Source organism: Anguilla anguilla, chromosome 8, assembly GCF_013347855.1.
Source record: "Anguilla anguilla isolate fAngAng1 chromosome 8, fAngAng1.pri, whole genome shotgun sequence".
Lineage (NCBI taxonomy): Eukaryota > Metazoa > Chordata > Actinopteri > Anguilliformes > Anguillidae > Anguilla > Anguilla anguilla.
Genome location: NC_049208.1, coordinates 16,723,003 through 16,749,633, shown reverse-complemented (window position 1 = coordinate 16,749,633; position 26,631 = coordinate 16,723,003). Strand labels below are relative to the sequence as shown.

General features: G+C 40.7%; 1 protein-coding gene across 1 annotated transcript in view; it reads right to left on the bottom strand.

Annotated features, from left to right (window-relative positions):
- Positions 1-1,029: 1,029 nt before the first annotated feature.
- Positions 1,030-26,631, bottom strand: part of LOC118234557 (zinc finger and BTB domain-containing protein 47-like) — a 39,501-nt gene continuing 13,899 nt past the window's right edge. Inside the window, exons 2-6 of the mRNA XM_035431160.1 lie at positions 16,907-18,286; positions 12,148-12,295; positions 9,429-9,544; positions 9,140-9,284; positions 1,030-8,676 (exon numbers count right to left, since the gene is read on the bottom strand). Of these exons, the coding sequence (XP_035287051.1) occupies positions 8,246-8,676; positions 9,140-9,284; positions 9,429-9,544; positions 12,148-12,295; positions 16,907-18,286 (2,220 nt within the window). The 3' untranslated portion in view covers positions 1,030-8,245. The remainder of the gene's footprint in view (positions 8,677-9,139; positions 9,285-9,428; positions 9,545-12,147; positions 12,296-16,906; positions 18,287-26,631) is intronic.

Sequence of the window (26,631 nt, the reverse complement as noted above, 5' to 3'; positions counted from 1 at the left end):
TACATAGCAACGCTAGTCACTTCAGTTCAGAGGTGATGATCCTCACTGCTTTTCCTGCTGTGCCAAGCCCAGGAGTGAAATAAACTTTGTGATTGTGTGATTTCACATGTTGTTGTGATGTACAAACTGTTTCACTTGTGTTGAAAATGAAGAATGAATTTTATATGTACAAGTATTAATGGAACAAGTTTTTGTGATTTTGTGGGTGAAATCTGAGAGATTGGAGGAAGCTGAAGAGATATAGGGGTGTGTGTGACTGGACACGGGAGTGAAGAACCATAGGAGGTTTGTGAATTTTCTAAGGTAAATGACCACATAAATATTAATCATTTGTATGACATTTTTCTCAATAAAGAAAAAAAACTTTGCTACACTTGCTTGCCATTAAAAAATGCTACCATGCTCACATAACTGCAATGTGAATTTCTTTGATTATGTACTTTCATAAGAAACAGCAGAGGGCGCCACTGCACACATTTTCAAAATGGCAGAACTGTTTGGAGATTGCACATGGACAGGGCAACAAAGAGGAGCTTGCTTCCTGTCTGCTACCCAAAACATCCCAATCTTAATTTCTACCCATTCTTTTAAAGATATATACTAACCATGGATATAATCACAATATATTCTCCACTGATTTAAAGCGGTCATAACAGGATGCATTGTCCAGGAAGTAAGGTTCAGTCCTTTATTAAAGAATCTTTTCAGCGTTAGCTCTGAAGAGCAAATGACCGAACAGCTGAGCTAAAGCACACTGGAAGAAAGCATATCACTAAGAGTCATGCCAATGACACACTTAGTGACAAAACCATTTGTGTCCCAGCATCCACTGGGCTGGCCCTGGCGTTGCGAAACAGTAGGGTACAGAGAAACCAGAGGAATGTTCCAGAAAGCATGTGGGGAACCTGGTAAAAGTGTACACAAAGAATGGAGCAATGCCTCTCAGCCCCCAAAGGCAAAGAATCCCTCCGTTCTCCCACCCTAGGGATACTTTTTCCCAGGCAGACAATGACCACAGGACACACAACATGTGGAATAATATATATCTATATTGTTTAATACCGAAAGGATACTTTTCTCTCTTTCTCGTGTTACAGACAACATACACTAGCCAATACAATAAATGACATAGATTAATTGACTATTATTAGCACCTCTAGACACAATCATCTTTGTATTGGTTTTAACATTTTGTTTATATAACCACAAAAAGTTACTGTCTACATGTGGTTTATATACACTGGAGTTAGCTAAGACATTGTGTTTACATACTGTAGCAAAAGATTGGCTCACTAGATTTTGGAAGGGAAAGAAGGATGTGGATGGGAAATCCGTTTCAGTGAAAACATTTACAAAACAAACAAAAAAAGGTTATTTGCAATTTGTCTTTTAAAATGCAATTAAAAGGCTTCTTCCTCAAGGGAACCCAATACAATGAAACAAATGGATTGTCCCCGACATCTTCCCCTCAACACATGCTAAACAGTTTTAACTCGTTTTATTCCGCTGCTCCTCATTCAATAGCCTCCACCATTTTACACATGGATAGATATACAACAAAAAATATAAAAATAATGCTAAAAGTGCTCACGTTCCTCCAGTGAAACATATCATTGGCTTTCCTATTGCATACTTTCATGTAAAAAAAAAAAAAAAGAAATCTGTAATTCACAACCTTATCTACATGCTACCTTTATGATAGAACTTTATGATAGACCTACAGTAGAGACACTTGCTATTTTCAAACCCACATCCACAAACTGGGTGCACATTTTTTATTTATCCTTTTGGTCTGTGCAAGAAGGCCACGTACGTCCTGCCTGGCTAAAAAGCCCTTACTACAGTAGCAGCAAAAAGCTTAAAATGAAAAACACAACATTAAAAACAACATTTTGGAATAACAGAAACAAAATACATTTTCCTCTTTATCTGAAGCCTGTAAACAGTTCACACATTCAGACCAGAAACAAACTATTTTTCTTAAAGAAAAGTGCCATCATCTTTCTGTGCTTTTTCTTGGTCATACTGAAAATTCATCCCAGAGCTAAAAAATCAATTTCTATCAAATTTACGGGAGATTTTTATTTTTAAAGCATCAGTTCAAAATGTTGTAATTGTGCACAACCATAGTTTTAACATCTTTACTGAGTTTTTTTTCCACTTCTGATACTGAAAGTCGATATCAATTTGAAACAATCCCTGCAAAATCCACTATTGGTCACACATCCTAGACTGACTGATTTATAATCTATAAACATCTACAAAGTAAGTCTGGATTGCAAAGATAATGCACTTTCAATAAATTGCTTAAGAGAAATGAAAAGGACAAATTTGTTTATTTACAGTGCCATGAAAAAGTATTTGCCCCTTTCTGATTTACTCTATTATTGCATATTTGTCACACTGAATGGTTTCAGATACTATAGACAAACTGTGTTTTGTGTTTACTCAGCTTCACTTTGTCTAATATTACATTTTGTCTGAAGATCTGAAACCATTCAGTGTGACAATTGTGCAACAATATAGGAAACCAGGGAGGGGGAAAATACTTTTATATGACAGTGACGGCACTATACTTAAATCCTTTACTTAGTTGCAAGATGAACAATGTTTTACACGTAACCTCATTTAAAAAATACCCTCTGTCTGTCTGAGGCCTAATAAGGGCAAAGATAGTTTAAAGGTTAAAGATATTCCCTACAGATCACAAATTAAAGCTCAATTAACATCTGCCATCTTCAAAGAGGAGCACTTTTGCTGCAGCTGTTGCTGCTTGTCAGAGCTTCACATGAATGACTGCAATTATTCAAATCTTTTTTTTTTCTTTTTGAAATGCAATAAAGTAAGAAATGATTGTTTCCACATCGGAATACAAGAGCATGTTGATATATCAGTATCTAAGTATACTCCGATGGAAATAATGTCACCATCTTATTTTTCTCAGTAATAAATTATTACATGTAGGGAATTTGGCCATAAAGTGTGATAAAATGCAGTATGGCACTGTTTAGAACAGACTACTGATGTACCACTGTGTTGTGTTCAGTATTATTTACGCGTTTTAAACTCAACCTGTTGGCAAAATGAAGCACTGTTGCTTATTTAAATAAACCAATTAAGTTATCTGTACCAGGGATATCTGGTTAGGGCTTTATTCTTGTGGTCACACGAAAACAGATCTAAACAGGAACATGACAACAGCACCAATCAGCAACATAACTGAGTTTTCCTGTCGCATTTAAGCTGAACTCCTTTTTGAGACTGATTGCGGAGTTCAAATTTGTAAATTGTAGTGGGACCAAAAACAAATTCACTTCAGGCCACGCTCCCTAAAATAGCTTAATACTTCACTTCACTCCACATCTCCCATACCCCAGTCTACAGAGTGACACAGTGACAAACTCTAAAGGCATGTTAAAGTCTGATCTAGGCTGAGAAGGCAGGCCTGCTTACTGAAGCCTATTAGCTCTGGATATAGGCCAGACGTCATGCCACACATTGTGAGATGAGTAGCTCTGATGTGGACAGTATCTCAGCACTGTCCACATTACCCACACAATGTACCCCCCCCATTCAGCACCTTATTCAAGAAATCAAAAGTAAAAAAAAAAAAAAAAAAAGACTCTCTCAACAGCAATGACATTAATCCAAACACAAAAGTCTACATCAGAAAAGCATTCCGATTAAAAAAAGACTTTATGATTTACTTTCCATTCATACCGTGTTAGCTTCTAAAGTTTACCATTTTCTCCCATTCATAAGAGCTATGTCTAGGTTAGAACACTGTTGAAAACGGGTGCAAAAAATTATTATCCTTCTTCAGTATACAACAAACTCTCCTAGTGGTCTCCTTGAAGCTCAGGGCAGCCTAAATCTATACACAAATACATCCATTCTGCAAAGATAATAACAGATAAAAAATGTAATTGTTTAGTTGTTGCAGGATAAAAAGTCTAAATGTATGTGTCTGTGTATACTGTATGTTTAAACATACACAGACAATGAAAAAGAATGCCTGACATCCAAGACTCAAATAATACAAACACTTGGCAATATCTGTCCGCATTTACCTAGATATATTGAAATTTTTGCTTAAAAACTGAATTAACCCAGTCTGATCATATCTTATTTCTGTAGTTAATCTGTATGACTAACTCAAGAGGAATAAAAAATTGGAACCTACTACTTCTTCTTCTTCTTCTTCTTCTTATTATTATTATTAATTTTATTACTGGCAAAAATTTATGATTACAGTCAACAGTAGGGATAAAATCTCATAGAAATGAAAAATATTATTCAGGGGAAGTAAATGCAATATTTAGAGGTGTAATTCCTGTCATATCCATACAGGAATGTATTTAAAAGGATGTGGGTATATATAAAAAGACTTCAAATGTCCCTTTATGAATGCATAAGCAAGCATGTTACTCAGTGAATGTAGTTCACATTTTGCAACCACAAGAGGGAGACTATGCTCTATGAGTTAAAGTGCAACCACTCCCACAGGACTGGATTAGGACACAGAGCCCATCCACTGATTGCCACACCTGCTGACACTGAGTGACACTAAGCCACAACCAATAGGGGCTGGGGATTCAACAGGTCCAGAAGAAAGGTCCAATCAGTGTTGCCACAGTGGTAAGTTCCAGACAATATCTAACCTGGACCATGCACAAGCAGCCAATCAGGATTCTGCAACAGTTATAAAGTCAAAGGCAAAAAAACAAATTGAAACATTTTTTTTTTACCAAATTCAAACTTTTCATACTTTTGGTTTAACTCCAAGCCACAGTCATCACACCCTTCCCACCGTTATCACACTTCTCAACACAATGTAACGTTATTAAACATGTATTACTACTTCATAAGGTGCTTCGCCAATAAAAAAAAATAAAGAAGAATACAACAGCATACTACAGATACAAAAGCTTATCGTGACTTCAAATACTTTCATTAGTACCTGCCAACACTCAAAATAACATTCATGTTTCTCTCAATCAGATGTAAACAAAGGGAAAAATGTCCATTCTACAAAAAGGAATCTTTCCTGTCTATACTGCATGTACACATAAATGTGTATTTTTTATATGAATAAGATCATAAATACCGCACAAAAGGAACAGGCCTTTTTTCTGCACTATGCAAGTATAATGCAAGCTCACATACTATGCACCAAAACAACAGGCAGAAAGATCCACCATCCCTCTACAAATCTGGCTTTGCATTTATTTATCATTTCAAATCTTGTATTTCAATCCAAGTAATATAGTTGTAAAAAAGTGCATTTGTCTAACAAACAAAAGGATGAAATTGCACTTATATGTTTGGGTGTTACTCCCCAAGGTTAAACAGATAACAAGGAAGTCTACCAACTTGCCAGACTAATGACAATGATTTTACCATAAACACTCTCTAGGGCTAAAGCGTATGTAAAGTGATGCAATGATTTCCAATGAAGTCTGAAGGGGACAATTCTCGTGTACTGCTGTTTAAAATGAAGGATGGACTCATAAAGACTGATCCCAGTGTATGTGGCCACGATTCAACCAACATTAGTACAGGGCCAAATCAAAATTTTTATTAAAGGTAACCCTGTGACCACATACACTTGTGATACACTCAACAGCTTTACAGATTTACCATGAAGATGCACGTCCTATCTGTTATACGTAGTAGCTATTTTCTGGTCACATATTGAAGCTGCAGACTTAAATACGAAAATTGATTCAAACTTATTAAAATGGAATCTACATGTTCAGTTTTATCTCAGGCCACCTGTTAAAATCAGTCCTGTTCCCTGTTCCTGCAGGACTTGCGCGGATCCCCATTTGAATTCAGTAACGCTCGGCGCCAAACACAGCTCCACTGGGAACACTGGCTGGCTGGATGAACCACACAGTGATGCAGATGGTTGTGTGGGACACAATACAGAAGAAATGAGGAGGAGTGGGAAGTTTGAAATATCTCCGTAATCTACACAACAGTACGATAGTGCTTCCTGCAAAGAAATGATCTCTGTCCCTGCGGGCACTCCAATCTCATTCTTATAGCCTTCCAGAAAGGAAAAATAAATGAATCGAGAACATATTTCAACAGTATATGTTTTTTTCACCACATAGAAAATACTCTGGAAAATGCAGTAAAAATGCAAGAAGTATGATTCTTGCATTATATATCTGAATAACATTGTAACTATTTTTTGTAGTGCACATATAGCTGAAATTGATTGTTCAGCTCATTTCAAACTTTTTAAGCACCAGGTGTTTAGACTGCACTGCATTAAAATGCATGCCATAAAACAGGGCATGTCGCCACTGGAAACCTGGCAGGGAAATTAACTAGATCCTCACATCAATAAAACCTAAATGTGAAACAGTGGACCAGGGGCCTACAGATTGGTCCTCTGCACTGTCAAACTTCACTGTCAATACTACACTGAGAAGGACATCAGAAAATACCTGCCATTCTGTAGAATGATCATATTTTCCTATATGCTTTTATTACTTAACACTACATTACTGTCAGCTAAACTTGCATTTTCCTACACCAGCTATGAGATCGACAAACATGATCTCCAATAAGCTGAACTGGTAAGAAACTGAATTTATAAGCCAATGACTAAAACCGCACAGTGAATTTCAACTATTCATGTCAATTTTAATACGAAACAGGGCTGTTTGTCTGTGTGAGAAATATCAGATCCGAGATGGACTGGAATTGATTATTCTGTTGTGGGCTGAGCTTCACTTGTGAGTGTTGCCAGTGTTGTCATATGGTCTTTTGACCATGATACGAAGCATTGAGGCTTATAATAAGCACACATAAGGGTAGGGGCGCTACTAATCCAAGTGCTAAGTAAATGTCATATAAACTTTTTAAAAATTGCTTAATGTAAGCAAAGATTTGTGTAGTTTGAGCAGCAGTATCTTTTACAGACTTTTAAACTGCCCTTGGGGATCAAAGAGTTTGATTAAATTGACCTCAATATTTAATGACCAACTGGTCAAGAGACTGTGTTCCACAGAAACCCTCTCACAATCTTACAACAGAACTGCAACATTTCCACTGTGCCCTGCACAGTTTCACACATCCATGCTTTTTTTAAAAACCTTAAAAATGGCATTACATGCCTAACATCACAATGAAACCGAGGACATAATTAGAGTGCATCATAAACACCGCTTGGGAGTAAAAATGGCAGCAGAATGGTTAATAAATGCAGCATAGCATCACCCTATAAACTACGCTCGCAGGATTTGATTATTGCGACGCAATATGAACACACTTAGACGAACAAGCATTTTGATATCACTGGTGAGACACGTAAAATCAGTGGGACTGCTACATCGGCTACAAGGAAAATAAAAATATGCTTATATCTTCTTTGTCATAGATGTGGCAAAGTCGTTACAAATATCCACCATCATCTTGTCTTGAGGGGGACCATTAGACAACTCCAACCGAGTTCAAAGTATCTGTACCATTGGTTTACGTTGAACCACCACTGGCCTTGACCTTTTTCAGGGCTGTGTGTAACAGTGTTTTATCTGGGGGCCTCCCTCCAAGGAACCACTCATATACCCCAGGGAACCTCTGAAGAAACACCCAGAAGGATAAAAGAGCATCGATTGGATGGATGAGGAGTGTTTTTCCCCAGGGAGCTTGTGGACCTGGACTCCCCAGAAACATCATCCCCAGCAGCTCCTCGGGAAAATAACAAAAGAATGAAACTAAACAAAAACATAAAAAAATTCTGTTCAGCTCAAAATGTTGAAGGTTTTGCAAGTGAAAGTTCTGTACTGAGTCTTCCTTACATAGCACGGAGCAGAGATTCATGGGAAAGCCTGTGCAAATCCCAAATGCAGCAAAGCAGCACTCGAGTGTGGCATTACCCAGCAGCCAACGCTCACAAAAACTTTAAGAAAAGAACCTACAAAAAAAGAAATGGCCAAGGTTCCACGTGGAAAAAAGGTTAAGGGCTTTTGATACAGGTTAAAACTTTTTAATACACATTTATAAAATTCTGCTATGTAAATACGATCTCTATATTTTGCTCGCAACCTCTGAAACCAAATAGCATGTCAGAGAACAGGGACACTCCTACGAATGGCTAGGAAACATAAGCTGAAGGAACCCTGGAGGGTTGAATTTGTCTGCTATTCTGAGTTTGGCTGAGTGAGGTCATGGTCTCCTTCCCCTGGGATTCTGTCAGTGAGGAAAATATAGAGAAGAAAAACACCAATGATTAATTATTATTGGAGTTAATCCTTCCAGTGGGGAAAAGGGGAGGAAGGGGGGGCAGGGAGGGCAGGGGGGATGCTGAGGAGAGACCCCCCATCGAGTGGAGCAGAGGGAGGGAGAGGTGGGCGTGGGGCGAGGCTACGTCGCCGGCTGGCGTCGACGGCATAAGCGGCTCCGCCTGACTGAGGGCTGTGTCGATGTTTGTAACCGGGGAGACGGGGTCAAGGCTGAGTGGGTTGGCCTCGGAGGTGGCGGGGTTGCTGACCCGGAAGCACTTCTCCTTGTGGGCCTTGAGCATGTTGGAGAAGCGGAAGCGCTGGCCGCACACGTCGCAGGGGTAGGGCTTCTCGCCCGTGTGCGTGCGGCGGTGACGCTTCATGTTAGGCCTGCTGGTGAAGCTCTTCCCACAGATCTCACAGATGTATGGCTTCTCTCCTGCAACAGAGGAGTGGGAGAGATGACATCACAGATGACATGGGAAACATTCACTGTGCATGAGCACAAACACAAAGCAGACTCCACATACTCATTGTGCATTACAAACGCTGTCCAAGGGGCGGCCGGGCGGCTCATCCTGTCAAAACTCCATGGTGTGGTATCCGTTAACAAAGCAAAACAAATGCTCTCCTACAGTGCTGTCCACTTGAGACTCTCCTGCTGGTTTAGTGCACAGTTCCCTTTCAGGTTTTAATTATTTACCTGGAGACACTGAGTGAACAGTAACCTGAGACAGTTTTTGTTTCGGGGGTCAGTCAGCTGCTCTTAAACCCTCAGGACCAAGAGGGAACAACACAGCTCTACTCCATTAGAGTAGCAGCAGACTATACCACTGTTCTACAAGGTTGGAGTGACAGTAGGCTAAACCACTGCTCTACTGCGTTAGAGTAACTCTCCTTACCAGTGTGAGTCTTCATGTGCTCGTCAAAGTACTGCTTCATGTTGAAGTCCTTGCCGCACCACTGGCACATAAACTGCTTGTGTCCAATATGGATACTCATGTGGGAGCGCAGCTGGTATTTATACTGGAAGCGTTCACTGCAGTTCTGTAACAAAGAAGGCACTATACTATGTACTGTACATATACATGTATATATGCATGTATGCACTTCCACACACATATGGGATGCATGTAAATATGTAAATCTTTATATAGCCATGTTTATATGTGGTACCATATCTAACAGTACCTCGCACTTGAACGGCTTCTCCCCAGAGTGCTGCAGGGAATGCACCTTGAGGGACATGCTGCGCTTGAAGGACTTGCCGCATGTCTCACATGTGAAAGGCATGTCCTTGGTGTGAGCTGGGGGCAGAAGAAAGGACACTTAAGCTTCAAACATCAGGCTGAGCTGGGGCTAATAATCAATACTCAGAGGATGGACTTTTGCTTTCTGTATCCCAATAACTGCCCCAAGCGATCTTCGTTTTTCATTTCTTCAAGTCTCTTTCAATCATAAATACAATGGAATTCAGGCTTTCATAAATCTGTGTATGATTATGCAATATCGCACAAGAGAATGCTATAGTGATCCTGAGCACGGGTGTAGGCCTACTGTATTCACAGGCAAGAAGCAGAGTGCCGTCAACCAGCACATCCGTGCTGACGTACAGCATAACATATGATAGTGTGATAATTGCTTTTGTGCACCAGTTTTAGGCAACAGTTCAACACTGCATTAAAAACGATAGAATGCAGCAAAGCATTGCTTTTAATACGGATCCGCAAATACAGTTTCTACAACTGTCACTGTTGCCAGGCAACGCGATAAACAAGTGCAAAGACTGACTTGAAATTTTCGCTTGTGTTGGTAACGTTAGTTTGAGAGATTAAATGTACAAGCATAGGATCACCGGGCTCAGTAACACAATCGCTGTCCGTATATTCTTCTACTGACATCGGCTGACAGGGATCAAACGTGATGTTATCAAATATAGCCTACTCATTTCGTTGAAGTTGAAATGTAGCTAACCTATCAACCGAAGTAACCTTTTTAGATTCGGATGAGGTATGAATCAAACGTAAACAAAGCCTAATTTTCCCAGCCGGTGATGAGGTCCGAGTGACGTTATACTAAGAGTACTGTGATGACAGTTACTATAGTAACGTAAAATACAACTATGATCATATAACAGCCATTAGAAGAATGTTCCTCATTTAAGGGCACTGAAGAGAGCAACCAAGCCTTCTGAACATCATCCTCTCGTCATATTTCTTGTTCCACATATGAATATCAAAAACACATAAATACTGTGTACATTTGAATATCGATACACGTATATATTTTTTTTCTAGCAAAACAACAACTGCAGAAGAGAAACACCATACAATGTTCTTTAGCCGCTGTCAGTGCTATCTTCATGAAAGCAATCGTTACATCAGGTCAGATTTCATGCAGATTTCAAAACTTGATATCCTGAGACATTATACCATTTTGGACAGCAACAGATTTAGGATAATGGATGGATAAGGATAATTTTCCATTTTTTTAAGGTAATTACATTTTTCTCATGCACAAACCAATATTAATAGCGTAGCCTACTGTAAATAATAAATGAGAATGTAAACACATGATAAGAAAGGAAAAGCACATTAGTCATGAAGATGTGCCCAGTGCTATACATGTATATGATCACAATGCCTGCACAACAGCAAAATGAGACTGACAACGCATTTGAGCTTCACATTAAAGAGGCACAATAATATCCTCAGGTCAGACAAGGACAGGTGGAATATATTGGTTGCTGAGGAATAAACCAATCTGTGGCTGTAGGCAATTCTCTCCATACAGGATGAAGGTATTTAATTACCACATTAATGTGTGAGCCACTGCAGAGAACTGGGTTATCTATTGAGGTGGGGCTGGGGGATTGGAGGTATATTGCCAGGTTCAATGTAGGGAACTGCAGTTTATTCTGTTCATCAGAAAAAATGTGAATCTTGAATGTTATTAATGATTATCACCATAATTTGTTTGCCAGACAGTCACATCCAGGGTTGAAAATTCTGTAACACACGACTGACTCAAACACCCAGAAATGATTACCTTCATTGTCCTATTCACAGCAAAGGGCGCCTTAGGTGTCTAAATGGAATAATAATCAATATTTTGCCCTGCAGTTATCATTTAGCATGTACTTAGCATATCATTGAGGCTTGACTTCTCTGTGCACATTCAGAATGGCTTTTCAAATGAACCCTTAGGAAAGTGTTTAGCTGGATATTATTTGATTGGATAAAGCTCTTGCTAAGTAAATGAAAAGTCCCTTAAAATGCAGGTTAATAAATATTTGGCTGATCTGACAAAATACCTTTAATTTCTCACAGAAACAACATTTGGTGCCTTTTGAATAATAATCAGCAGTGGCCCAAGCATGGGTTTGAACCAAGCAGCCTATGGTTGCAGCCTCCTGCTCACCGTACTACACTTCTGGCCCCTGGAGTGCTAGGATAGGTTTACTGATGGGTCCTTTGTGTCTGTGTGACCGCTTGGCAAGCAGCGGCCTGTTTACATCACCATCACGCATCAAAAGCCCTGTGAGAGGAAGGCCTCAGCACTTCACTTCAAAACAAAATTCACTTGAGTTGTATTATCCTTCTAAAGCCAAGAATTTGCTTAGGAAGGATTTATAAGGAACAGATTGTGACATGCTAATAAAAGTGTTATGCATAGTTCATGAAGGTTTTGGACAAAATACAGTAGTGTACAGTGTAATCTTTCCATGAATTAATTTCATACACTGCTCTTCTCACAAAATGGGAGTAACAGAAATAAACCAAAAAATTTTAAGCATAAGAACTAAACATTCTTTTGGCCAAACCTATGGGATACCAACCAAAGTAGGATGTAGCTCCACATAAGGCAACATTCACACAGCGATGAATGATGAATTACGCATCATACTCACCAACCATGTGCTTTCGGACATGGGCCATGGTGTAGAACTTCTTCTCACAGATCTCACATGAGAACTTCTTCTCTGCATAGCCGTGGACAATCTTGTTGTGTTCGTGGAGCGACCACAGCTTTTTGAAGGCCTTGCCACAGGTTACACACTGAAAGTGATCAGACAGCATATGACAGAAGCTGAAGCCAAACGCAGGGTGAATTCCAGAATTAAAATGGGAACAAAAAAATGTGTGACAATAACCTCACCTCGCCTTTTTAATTACATAAGTTGTCCAGCACCCTGACATGTATTCATGATGAAAATCTCTTTCTAAATACAACAAATGCAACCTAATTTTAAAATCTTGTGAATTGGAAATCTATTTCCTGCGAAATTCCATGTTTTCTCTGGCCTCTTTTTCTCTCTGTGCATTTTAGTTTATTATACTTGCAAATCACAGTGCTCTTACTTTGTATAGAGACAACTCCTAACAGTGCTTTATGGACTACTGAAGATGAGGACAAACCATTTAAGTGAGGTGGAAAACATCATTTTAATAAAAAAAAATTAAATTTAAACATTTAATGAAAGAAATAATTGCCTAAAAATGTTGACGGCCCCCTTGTATATGATTTGAAAGCACATATGGAAATTGGGAAAACTCTGACTGTTGCAAGGAGTATAAATCAAGTGCCCATTCATCAGTCATGCATTATAGATAGAGTCAGTCATATCACACGATCACAGCAGAAAATGATATTCGTGTGGAAGGAAATGTCAGATTTCTCCACTGTGAAATGACCAAACTGTAAGCTAAACAGCATATTCAATTTTAAAGTTGACCTTGAGCTCGCATGCTGTAGATATATTACAAAACTGTTACAGCAAATGGAAATGACTTCTTTTCAGTTCATGTTTGCAGAGACTAGTGGCTTTGGAATGGTTGCCAGAAAAAGCCTCCACTGAGGGCAATCTACAAAAATAGGCCTCTGGAGTTTGCTAAAAGGCACAGGAACTTGAATTGGAACCAGGTGCTATGGTCAGATGAGACAAACATTTAGTTTTTTTTGGCCAATCACATCAATGGATTTTGTACTGGAAGAAGGACAGTTACGTTAAAAATAACATAATATGCAGTGAAATGTGGTGTCTGATGTTGTGGGTCTGTTTTGCTTCTACTAGTCCCATGGCTTTTAAGGTCAATGGAATCATGTACTCCAGCAAGTACCCAGACATGTTGGCCAAAAACATGGTTCCCTCTGCCAGGAAACTCAAATGTGGCCACAAATGGATACTGCAGCAAGACAACTATCCCAAGCATACCTAAGAATCAACTAACCACAAAATAACTGTTTTTCGAATGGCCATCACAGCCTCCAGAATTAAACCTGATTGAAAAATAGTGTTTCAAACTGAAGAGCGTAGTCGACAAGTATAAACGGAAAAATATGAAGATTCTGTGTGGAGGAGTGGTCAAAGATCTGTTCAGCAATCTCATAAAACAGTATAAAAGACCACTCAATAGAGGGAAGGTGCACATACATTTTTTCAGAACCTTTTTTGGTTGATTCCATCAAATCATTAATACTTTACTTATATTTCATAATTAAAATATAGCTCAGTATTCATGTTACTTATTTCATACAGTCATTGCTCTTAATCAATGGTGTGAATATCTTTGGAGGACACTGCATATGCATTTTTTCTTTCCTTTTTACCATTTTAAAATGAACAACATTTTTGCTCTCGTCCCAATATGGAATGCACTATCAGTGCATCACTGCAGTAAACATAAATAATTCTGCAAAATATGCCACTTGGGAGCTCCTGTGCAGCATTCAATTCAATAAAGTTTCTTTAGGAAAAAAAACTGTTTAAAGGCTGTATAACAGTACTGGTTATACAATGACTGAAATGCATTCATTACACAAATTCGTTTGGCCTCCATGAGAGACAGGCCAAATGTAAACTGCCTCAGTGTTGTGTAGAATGCTCTGGAAAGTTACCCAGCTTGTCTTGAAGTGCTTTAGTACCGAGTTGTAGGTTTCCCAAAGCATAATGAGCAGAGCATAAAATTCCAAAGCATAACTGTCAGCATCCATTAAGAATTAACACAAGACAAAGCCTGGAACAATTCTGCATGGGAGATGGTCCAGTGACACGCAGATGTCTCTGTGACATTCACGTAAATATCTGGAGAGGCCACAGTTCTTGACCATTGGAAGGTCATCACGTAATTATGATTATTATAATCATGCAGTTAACCAGCAGTTAACGAGTCTAATCTTTTGCATTTCATTGTGAATGCTGCCTCAATGTAAATCAGCACATGCCAAAGTGCCTTGGCATTGAGATTCCTGTTCTGACATCCAATGGCTATTTTTAATCCATTATGACAACATTTATATTTTTTATGCATAACTGGACCATATACTGCCAGGATTGTGGTATCTATGTTTAGAAATACAGTTTATGAGGCGGTGCATGAATATAAAAAAAAGTCCATGATCTCAGTCACATTTGCAAACCCGTATGTCATATATGGTTTTTAACTGAGTTGGAAAATAAGACATCTATTTCTATCCCCTGTGGATATGCATATCATCTTCAGCATATTCGCACTTCCCAGAAAGCGTCTTAAAGCTGAAAGGGAAATATTTTAAGACTGTAATGCAGAAAAACAAACTCAGCAGGTGCCGGCCAGCGTGCGAGCTGCCAGCCTTAAAACAATAAGCTCATAACCGCCCACAGCTTCGGCATATGGCCGCTCGTCTTCACACAATATTCTCCACACAAACGCCCCCGCCGCGCCAGCTACGAGGCCACTTCTCATGTCTCTGTGCTCTGTGACCAGGAACGGACCTCAGACTTCTACCAGAGGAACGCCCGAGCAGGCTTCTTTTGGCATGCTCTTCACTGCAGAGTGGAACCAAATGAACAATAAGAGACGTGCAGGGATCCTTGAATGCTTTGTAATTTGATGCTGTGCATCTCGCTGAGACTAATTAGTACCATTTTCACAGGAAGAGCCTGGATGCTTGAAAGAGATAAAAGGGAAAAAGCAACTCTTGCCAGCCTTAATTTAGTCTATTTTAGACTTCCAGCTGTTCCAAGCAACATGGTGCTTTAAAGCCACAATATAACCATTTCAGGCTGATTTCATTTTTCACTCGCCATTAAGCGGATTTGTGTTGCAAATCTTATTCTTACAATAACAGTTAAAAAATTTGCAAATGACAAAATTCACACCGGAAGCAACACTGCTTTGATCAGATGTTTCCTATTGACCATATGCAGGTGGAGACTTGACTGGCCAATCGCAGGTCAAAGTACTATTACAATTTCCAATCAAAAACTCAAATGATCTTTTGAAATAGATATATAAAAAACAAAAGAAAACATACCATGATAACAAGGCTATTTTATTCGGTTGAGATTTTAAATGAGTTTTTTCACCCTGAAAGGAATAATGTTCTTATATTGCCCATTATAGCAGGATTTGGTATTGATCATTTGAAGACCATGTTTATTGCAGAATTAAGATGGCATCTACATTTTACTCAATCGGGCAGCTATTTAGTGGTCTGTCAATCATAAGTCTTCCATGTTAATAACCATACAGAACTGACCCATCATGTCAGACCTCCAGCTCTCATATTTAGAAATATCATGCTTTATCTGAAAGGAATTGGTTTTGTTTTGTTTTCAGAATTATTAGAAAAAATATAAAAATGTGCATGCACATCCTTGCTAAATTGTGCCATCAATATAACTGAGATGTTGCTATAGAAGACAAACAGAAAATAAAAAGCAATGAAATTTCACCAGATCCCCTTATTCGTCTTACATTGTATTTAGGATTATGCGATAAGGTGTCCTGATAGATGAAGCCTTGCCCCCACACCTTCGTGAACAGCTAGATTAGAATATTAGGGGATGCATTCCAAATGTCAAGGTGATTAATATGAGATGGCACATTACTTCCAGATCAGCTTTGCAACTTCCCAAAATAGAAACATACAAATGGATAAACAGTGTGTGACTGGAAGAGCAGCAAGATTCCTGCCCTCTGAAAGAGGCGGGAGTGCAGATTATATATATATATGCTCATTAGCATTCAAAACATTTACTTGGAAGGCAATTTTGTGAGAAATAGCCATTAATGACAGTCTGACCAGATTAGTGATGAAGCCCTTGCAGGACACCACGGACAATCAAAGAAGATGGCTAACCTATATTATTTTAATTCCAGGCTTGTGCCATTTCTTCCACATCCACATGTGTTTTCATGGAGAGTGCTGCAGCATAATGATATGGGAACTTGCAACTCCTTGCAACTGCAAAGTTGTAGGTTGGATTGCCAGGTGGGGTGCTGCCGTTGTACCCTTAAGCAAGGCAGCTAACCTGAATGGATTTAGTAAATATCCAGCTGTGGATCCAAGTGGATCACATGTCGAGAATGTAAGCTGTGCATGTGACTCTGGATGAGAGCATCTTTTCAATGTAGAAACAATTCAACACTGGCTTGAAGCAACACTGGTTGCTATGTTGTGCATTCAAGCATATCTGTTCCTGGTGGCTTATTCACAGGAAGGGATTTCAGAAAATTTTCCACCTCAGTAATTCCAATTTGGTGAAATTCAAATTCACAATTTTACCCCTCATTATTTTATCCATTAACATTAACATAATATTAACATATTAATATATGTGCAGCTTCGTCCTCCATCTTGCACAGGCACCTGCCCCTCCCTGCCCCTCCTCCCCCAGGCCTTACCTGAATGCTCTTCTCGCAGTTGGTCTGGTGATGCAGAAGCAGCTCGCTCTCCAGCAGGAAGCGCTTGCCGCACTTGTCGCAGATCTGCATGCGGTTGTGCGTGACGTTCATGTGCTTCTCCAGGTACCAGCGGTTGTTGAAGATGCGTGGGCACTTCATGCAGGGGAAGGTCTGTTTTTCCTCCAGCTTCACCTTCTGCCCCACGCTGTCCTGCCTCTTCCTCTTGTGGCGTCCCCGGCCCTTGTTGACCCTCCTGACCATGCTCAGGGCCTGGTGCACGGAGACCGTCGCCATGGTGCCCCCGGAGGCCCTAGTCTGCCGCCGAGTCCGCTCCAGCTTCTTCAGCTCGGGAATGTTGTGGATCTCCTCGTGTGGCACCTCCTCTTCGTCCTCCTCGCTGCTGTCGCCCAACTCTTCCTCCTCGCTTAGGTCCTCCTCCTCCCTGATGTCTGCATCTTCATCATCCTCCTCGTTTTCCTCCTCCTCTTCATCTTCCTCCTCCTCCTCACCTCTGCCTTCCTCCTCGTCCCCTGCGTCCTGGCCCTCGCCGCACCTGCTGCCCAGTAAGCCTGTGGCCTCGGTGGAGGAGGGCTTTCCCTCACTGCCCTTCGACACGTTGAGCGTCTGGTTGTTGAGGTTCACCTCCACGATTATCTGCTCCTGGTTGAAGGAGGCTCGGCCGTCCGAGTTCTCGGACTCCCCAGCTTTGCCATCCATCTTGCACAGGCTCCCGGCCCCGCCCTGCCCCCCCTCCTCCTTAAAGTACTGCTTTATCTGAACGCTGGGATGGGACTTCCCCGTCCCGTCCTCCACCCGCACAGAGTACGGGCTGCTGCCCTCGCGAGCGTAGATCTTAGCGTGGGCTGGGTCCGCCTCCTGCTTCACCTCCCGGTAAAACTGGGCGGAGACAGCGCCACCCCGCCCGTCCTGCGCGGAGGCGGCGTCCACGGCGATGCCCAGAGACCGGTTCCTGATGAGCTCCTGGCAGGAGGCGGCGATGTCGCTCATCTGGAGCACGGCGGCGGCGTTGAGCACGTCCTGCACGTTGCGGGCGTTGACCAGCAGCTTGGAGGTGTAGATGAAGTTGAGGATCTGCTGCAGGCCCTGTGAGGTGAGGGACTCCAGCGACAGCTCCACGCGCTGGAGCTGCTTGTTCTGGGTGAAGAGCGAGTGGAAGAACTGGCTGTAGGCCGCTAGCACCCCCTTGTGGGCCTGGAAGGTGTTCTTCTGGCGCACTAACACGATGTCCACGTCGCAAAGCGCAGGCTGAAACAGACGCTGCTCGTTCAGTCTGTCCATCAAACACGTGAAGTGGAGAGAAACATCCTCCACCAGCGAGAACTCTGTGGAAGGGTAGTCAGCCGTCTTCTCCACTATCAGCTGCATAAGACAGAGGGGGAATCGGTCACGTGAAATCCTGTTAACAATTAATTAAATATTAAATATTAAATATTAATTAATTTATATTTCATGAGCCTGAAGGCCCTTAATACATTCCTACGACAATGGTGTTAGTGCGTCAGTCACTGTGTATGACATATCTATGAAAACCGAACCTAAAAAACTTGATTAAGCCTAAGGGTCTTAATATGAAAGCATGGTACACAGCTGCACATGAAGGAATTTCTTATGAAATTTCAAAATAGGGGGACCAATTCACTAGGCCCGTATGAAGTTTTAAAATGGATGCTTTTATCTAACTCAAAGTCTAAATTAATTGGCAAAAAAATTCATGAAGAGGATGTTTTCATTTAATAGATTTTTCTCAGTAATTTTAATGATACTGTAATTGAAAATTCTTTGGCACCCAGGGTGCCAGTTATTCATGAAAGGAATCTTTGTGCTTCTTCTTTTATGGGATGAACAGAGAAACCTCTAGTCAGTCTGATGGAACCATTATTTTCCAATCCATGCGGATTGCAATGCATGACTTGACAGAAAAATAGAGTATTACCTATGACCAGGGGTGGACATTAAACAGAGCCCACGGAAAAATAGCATGCATTGGAGAGCACACAATATAAATCTTGAAAAGAGTTGTTTTGTTTTCTTGCAAGGGACGTGTACTGGAGAATCATGGGAATAGGGCTGACATATTGCATTCTGGGATTTAATCAACATCTGTCCCTGATTTTGAATCACAATTAAAAGCAAATGTTCACTCTTTTCACAACAAACAGTTCTGCGTGTTCAGCTGTTGCCAAATTTAATCTGGCAAACTGTGTGAATGACGAAAAAACGGAGGCTTGCATCAAATGTTAAAGAAAAATATTGATCCAGGGCACTGACATGCATACATCCATAACATTGCAGCCATCCTGGACAGCAAAAAAGCCAGTATTCTAAATGTTACAATTCTTTGTCCTTAACGGAGTTATGGATATAGAAGGGTATTACACTGTTCACAATACTTCCACGTAACAAGATTCAACATGATGTTATTGACTGGTATTTTATGCAGTTCACTGCTGTCAATGAATGAATAAACTCCTGAATGTTCATTGCATTTATTTGTACTGTGATGCATCACACGGTTCCCAAAACCATTAACCAGAGAGAGAGAGACAATGATCTGCAAAGCATTTAGGAATGCTTCTCATGTTTTAGCACATACGCAGTACCAGCAGCAATGCTTCTTGCTGGGACAAGTTCAGTGTTTCAGAAGCAGTCTTATCAGCATTAAAACTCGACAGGATTATTTCAAAAGGGAAAATGTCATGTGAGGCCTATTCCGTTGGGAAATCAAGCCCTCTTGCCACATTAAGAGGATTAAACCATGAAAAAAGAAAACTGTTGTGTTTTGGAACTGATTAAGTGATGCTTGGGAAGGTTAGACACACCTGATTCTAAGCAAATAATCAAGAAGGCTGAAGTGCACATAGCCCGTTTCAGCATGGCAAACTGCATCCTGCCCCCACTACATCTCCTCGTCTGAGGCTCCTAATTCCCTCAGGAACTGACATCTTTTTGGGACAAGATTTACCAGTGTATGTGCAAATTTATCTGCAAATAGGTCCCCCCCCCCCACCCCTCCAGAGTGTACTCCAGCCAAGCAGATTTTAAGGCATCCTTTAGTGAACGCCTTTAGTTATCTTGAAGTGAGGAACGTCTCAAAAATCCACAAATGAACGAAAGTGATTCCACACATGCCATTATCCAATGAATGGCCAAAATGTGTTATTACATTTATCTGTTCGGGAGAGATTTGTGAACCAATCATTTAGTTTGTAAAATAGAAAATGAGATATAATAAAATATTTGTGAATCTTATTTCACTCGTGTAAGGTTCAAATTATTTATTTAATGGTATTTGAGACAATAACACCACCGTAACTATTGGTCATTTTTAGTGAACACTCTGCTTTCAGTTTTTAAAGCACAAATAAACCCCTGCCACACATACCCATTAATGCAGCACACTAAATGTTTCTGAAACATTTGGCACTGGGGAGCAATTTGCAGTGTGTTTTTAAAAGTGTTCCTCAATTCCCTTTAATTAATGCCTCTGAAAGTTCTGCCCCAGAATATCAATGCCTTAGCGTTTTGTCTATTGAATAACACCACGTCTCTTTCAAATTAATATAGTGGATAAGGATTTTGGGGGACACATTTAAAATGTGTTCATTTTACATGAGTTTGGCACCCAATGTGGGGCTGAGCATGGCCAAATCCCACCTGCAGTCAAATTCATGTTACAAACTTAAAGGGGACTCAGGCGATCTCCCCAACACGCCCGACCCAGAAAGAGAAGGGTACAAGAAACAAGGCTGCAGCTGGCCGGTACACAAGCCGAGGATTTATCTTTCCATCTAAAAACATGTTTTATAATACATGAACAAAATATTAGGCATAATCACCGAGCAACCTGACCTGATGTCACCAACCACTGATGGTTATCTTGACCATTCACAGTAACAGAATTTAAATGTTATAACTTCCCATATAAACTCCCTTTACCTTATGCTGCTCTTAAGAGGATTAGCATTCTGAGCAGTACACAGACAGACACACATGTACATGCACATACACATACGTACGCACGCACACACACACACGCACACACACACACACACTCTCTTTCTGGCTTAAATCACTGTATGTCTTTTCACTGCCCATGAAAATGTAAACAAAGCAAAAATAATGTCATAAGAGTGAATCAGAGTTTCATTCGAGTCTCCCCACCTGCATGTAAATGTCAGAATTAAGGCTCGTTCAGAGCAGCGTGCTCAATCAGGACTCCCCCTGCGTGTATTATTTATCCCAGAAGGACAGATAATAAAACACTGGCACAGGCCTAATGAAAGATGCCATTTCAAAAAATGCTCAATCAAAAAAGCAATTCTCCCCAGAGAGGCAAACTCCGCAATCTTCCCATTTCTCGTGAAGCGGCCTGGAGGGCTGAAAGGCCTCCGTTTTAGAGTCGCTTCTGCCGTTTTTGGCAAGCCTTCCCTGTCGTGATGCGCGCCGATAGTGCTGCCTTGACGAATAGCGAAATATGAACTGATAACACGTTTACTTCTCCCCATCACCGTATACGTTTTACTGTTTCCATAAAGTCACTTCCGGTACACATAAAGATTCTATTCACCTTATGGTTCAGACTATAGTGGACATAAACAGGTCATTTAATGAAATAAAATTATATAGCACAAAGTGGTAAAAAACACTTTCGATGTGAATCAAAGTGAATTGACCAGGAACTGATTATTTCATGAAATATTCCCCTGTTGTCACAATGAGCATTTGTTGTGCTAGAATGTGGCTGTGAAGAGATCTGCATCACAGCGCATAAAACACACAAGAAGAGAAAATAACAGAAGAGCACTGTATGTCCAAGGTCTAAATCAAAATACAAGGCTTATTTTCAGTATTTGCCAATTCCATGGAAACAGCTGATGGATATACATCACCACACCTAGATGCCGTTGATTTGCGAATCTGCATTACACAAACATTGTAGGGAGACTGGGTGATGATTTGAGGGGAACCAAAGCCATGAAATCAATAAGAGACAAATGAGTTCTTACTCAGGGCATGAATTTATTACATGAGGACTGCGCAAGGAGGATTGACGTTTTGAGTACGGCTGAATCGATGATGTTGTAGACAGACTCCTCTGCATACAGACTGCAGCACAGCATTGTTTTGATCCTTAACCTGCATCACACAAATGTAAAGATCACCCTGGCTGAGTACCCGTTTTTGGGGAATTTGAACGTGTTTACCATAATGTGAAAAGTACCTACAACTTCAAGTAAGTCATTACTTAATAGGCAAGAACTGCAGTTGCACAGGAAACGTTTATTAATTTAACTATTTTGGTAAAAACTAAGGATTGTACAACTATTACAATCATATAGTTATTGCTGGAGGAATCTGACACTGAGGGAAATGTTTTCGTTTTTTTTAAAACCCTCAAACACTCAACATGCAAACAGCATTTGCTCACTGCCAGTACTGTCCAATCATGCTATGAGTCTGAATACATTCCGAACTAATAAAAAACAATGAAGCATACATTCATTAGCTTTGGCAGTTAGCAGGAGCTGGAGCAATGTTGTGCACGGGAACATCAGCATGCATTTATATCTCCACAAATTACTTTATAACTCCATAAACAGCCCATAGTTTCCAAACTATGTATTTGAAACGGTGGGAGCCATGTTTCTGAGGTTTTTGAATTTGTTTCAGTTCCTGATTGGACCTCGTCAAAAAAATGTTCCTGGCTCCTGTTCCCTCCTTACATCAGGCCACAGCCTTGAGGACAGCTGAACAGAAAAAGTCAAATAAAAAATGCCAGCAAAGTTGAAAGTAACCACCGTTAAAGCCAACCATCTGCGACGTCCCTGTCTGAGATATCCGGAACTGCTCACAAAGTGCACCTCAGGCCAGAGGGAGCGTTTATATTCCTTCTTCCAAACCAGAGGCCTGCTTATTATACTGGCTGCAGGAGGAAGGAGTCACACACTTTGCATCCTTTTGATGAGACTGCTTCAATCTGTTCACCTCAAAGGACCTGATCTGGTCTCTCAGTACATGACCCCCGTCAGCATTCATCAAATCTCCTCTGTGAGTGGCTGTGGTGTTCGCGCATTCCAAACCACAAGTTTCCCTTCCACATAATGACAAAAGGCAGCAGCAGAAGGTTTAAATTCATTTAAATCATGCACCATTCAAAATTGGGAGATGCAATGCGAGTACAGTGCACTAAAAAAGCTTAGGAATTACCTGAAAAAGCACACAAATAAAACTGAATGTAGACCAACTGCACTGCAACTAAATGGGGCCTTGGTAAGAATGTATCAGGAGAGATTCTTTGCAGTTTTGTTCAATCCCCCCAATTCAAGGTACAGTTAGTGTAGTCTTTGTTCATATACTAACATAAAGATCTGTATACTGTCAGCCAAGTTTGAGATAGGATTACCCTAGAAAGGATGGGTAAACTCTAAACAGAAGGAACTAGTATACAGTATACATCTGTAAATATGCTTTTGGACATGATATTCTCTCAGGATGCCCAACAAAACATTACACCAGGGTGTTTATTCTCAAACAACAACTGACCTCTCTTTCCTTGAAAACATAAAATCAAACTAGATATAAATGAAAAACACAACTGCTGAATGATTACTCTATGTGTTCCAGACATCTTCTCAAGTGCGCATCAAACTCCTGCCAAAGACTTCAGTTCCCATGAAAAGTTGCTCACTCTTGCTTTGGACTGACCAACGGTCAGCTGTCAAACCTGTTCCAGCCACGGCCATGAAAGATTTTAAAATTGAATTTCAAAAAGGCCATACATTATAGGGTAGTCTTCTGAACAGTTTTGATTAAACACGCCAGTCACAACTTTCAAGTCTTATCGATCGCTCAATTTTAAAATGCTGCACTTGTCCACAGTATTGGAGGCATCAGACAGTAGGGTTGTGGTTCTCTATTAAACACTCAAGTGAACGAATCCAAGATTCCCCACAGTGCCCTGTGCCAATAAAAAAGGTATCTACACAGATCTGATGAGTTTGCCTGCCAAGAGACGTCCATCAGAGGAAATCAATAGATGTGGGATTGCTCCAATTCCCCCTACTTCAGACTCCGCCTACGCCATCACCCGGACATCTCTCAAACGGGTCACTTCATATATCTTAAAAACATCAGGAGAGACTTAAAGAGGGAGTTCTCCCGCTATCGTGCCTTCAGAGGCTGTGCGGAAAAATCAATCAAGGGGGAACGAGTGGACTTTGCCGCATAACAAACAGGTACGCGCGGGCTAAGTAAAGCCAGGCTCGAGGCAAGAGGTGTCAGAGCTGATTTTCCAAACTGCACTACATGAGAATTAGGGGGATTGGGTCATGATTTGAGGAGAACCAAAGCCATGAAATCGATAAGAGACAAATGACTTCTTGGTCATAGCCTGCAGAGAGAATACATTTATTGTAGGCTTTTACAAGGAGGACTGATGATCTGATTCTTAAGCAGGGCAGAACTGGTTTGAACAGTGATGGTGTAGACTTTTTCGCATGGAGAAACACAAAACATTTATTTAGTTAAGTATTTCAGTAAATACTAAGGATCTTATAACTACAATGCCCATATAACTACTTTTGGAGGGATCTGTCATCAGGACTTTTTAAAAGGAAATGGAAAACCATTTCACATCGAAAACCTGGAAGTTATTTGCACTTCATTTTAATATGACAGCACTGCTGCCAGTCTATACATGAACATACGTGATTGGAGTACATATCTGGGTCACAAATCACATTGACACACCCATTATCTAGTTGACTCTAAGCCTTGTTTTCAAGTGAACAAAACCTTTTTTTTTTTTTTCTCCCTGTGCTTCATTCATTGTTCCCTTTATTGTATGGGAAAACTACAATATAAATGGGCAGCACACCCCTGGACACCTCACTTATGCGATTTGTATGGCAGGTCTGTGGCATCCAAGCAAATTATATGTCAAATGAATCCAAAGATGACCATGAATCCAAAGATAATGAGTGGAGCTTTATTCCACTGAAAAAATATATTACATGGTATGGCAAACAAATACTTTCAATCTCACAGAGCTCCTCTGGGAGAATCTGCAGTGAAAAAGAATCTGAAACAAGAAGAACACAGCAAGCTAATACTCGAGTGACTGAACAGCTAACAGCAATCTGTTTTCAAAACCACAGGGGAGGAGGTATTTCCAGTTTATAATTCCTAATACTAACTGCAAGCACAGGTAATGAATTCCAAAATCAGAGCCAGCATCAAGATATAAAGGAAAAAATAAGGCAGATTTCCAGAAGTATCTGGATTGCATACTGGAAACAATGTTGTGTAGTGGTAATGTGTAGTGCTATAGCTGTGGTCAGAAGGTTCTGGATTTGAACCTGTAATAGGACAAAGTTGGTATGCAACTTCAGGTGAACTACCCAGCTGTGTAAATGGAAAGCACGAAAAGGGGTAGGCTATTTACTTTGCCTTACTGTGGGAGTTTGCTACACATAACAGTATAGGCTAATATCTTAATCCCCGCATTCAAATGAGGACTAGGGAAACATGTACTGTACAATGAAATGAATGAATCAAAAAATATTCCGGCGTGCCCTACTTTGAACTGGTGAAAAGAGCACCAGTGTTTAATTACTGCTGGACCCTCTGCTATTCAGACCAACTGAAAAGAACTTCACCAGCACAAGATTACGGAACAGAATTAAGACATTACAGTTTAACGTTCCCAACCAATGCAGACTTGAGTGATCATAAATGAAGGCCGTCATAAGTGGAAAGGGTTCTATTTAATGTACCAGGCAACATATTGTTTTCCGTCTAATCTGAGTTACAAAAAACCCCACAAATTAATTTATCAATTCCTTGAAAACGAGCAAGAACACTCGGTACACCCTAATTCAAATGTGCTTTCCACAGGCCAGGCACAAAAATATTTCAAGAGAATGTACAGCTTCATGATATCATTTCCCAGAACATGTAGCCCAGGGAAGCCAAGCGAAAAAGCACAAATCCAATAAGAGAGGAGTACCTTTCCTTGGGGAGATTAATGGTATCTGGGCATTACGTTGGGCTCAAGACAGAAAGCACATAGAGGGAATCTGATAAACCCACAACTACTCAAACACTTCCACACGCTATTCGGCCAAGGACAGCAGATTTGATTTGGTGAAACGACATACGTTAAATAAATTAAGTTTACCCATCGTCCGCAAGGAACAAATAAGACTGAGTTTGCATCGCTTATTTTATCTGTCTTAACATCTTGGTATTCCTCCTTGTTTTGAGGTGGGGGAGTTGAGAGAATAAAGGGGGGAGGGGGCTTCAGCTGGACGGGTGATTGTAAAGACACATCGGACCCTCCAGAGAGGGGGGGGGATGTGGTGCAAGGTGCACACTTGTAAATTTGGGGTGCGTCAGCGTGACCCTCAGAAGCATGACTCATACAGCTGGGCACCCCCAGCTTGAGTGACTCCCACCAGACCTGGAATGTGGACCTCATTCCCTGGACCAGCGTCAGAGGACAATGCTTCAGCTGTGCAGCTGACCGCGTAGCTCTCATCGGAGTAAAAATGTGGAAAGCCCAGGTCGTTAGAATACCGCGTGACTCGCCGCCCACACATCTAAGTATTTCTCCATCACACATCAGGAAATTTACTGGTTTCAAAGGCCTGCATGAATTATCACACCCCGCCAATCACTTTTCCAAAGGCTGCGCGTCTTTTAAG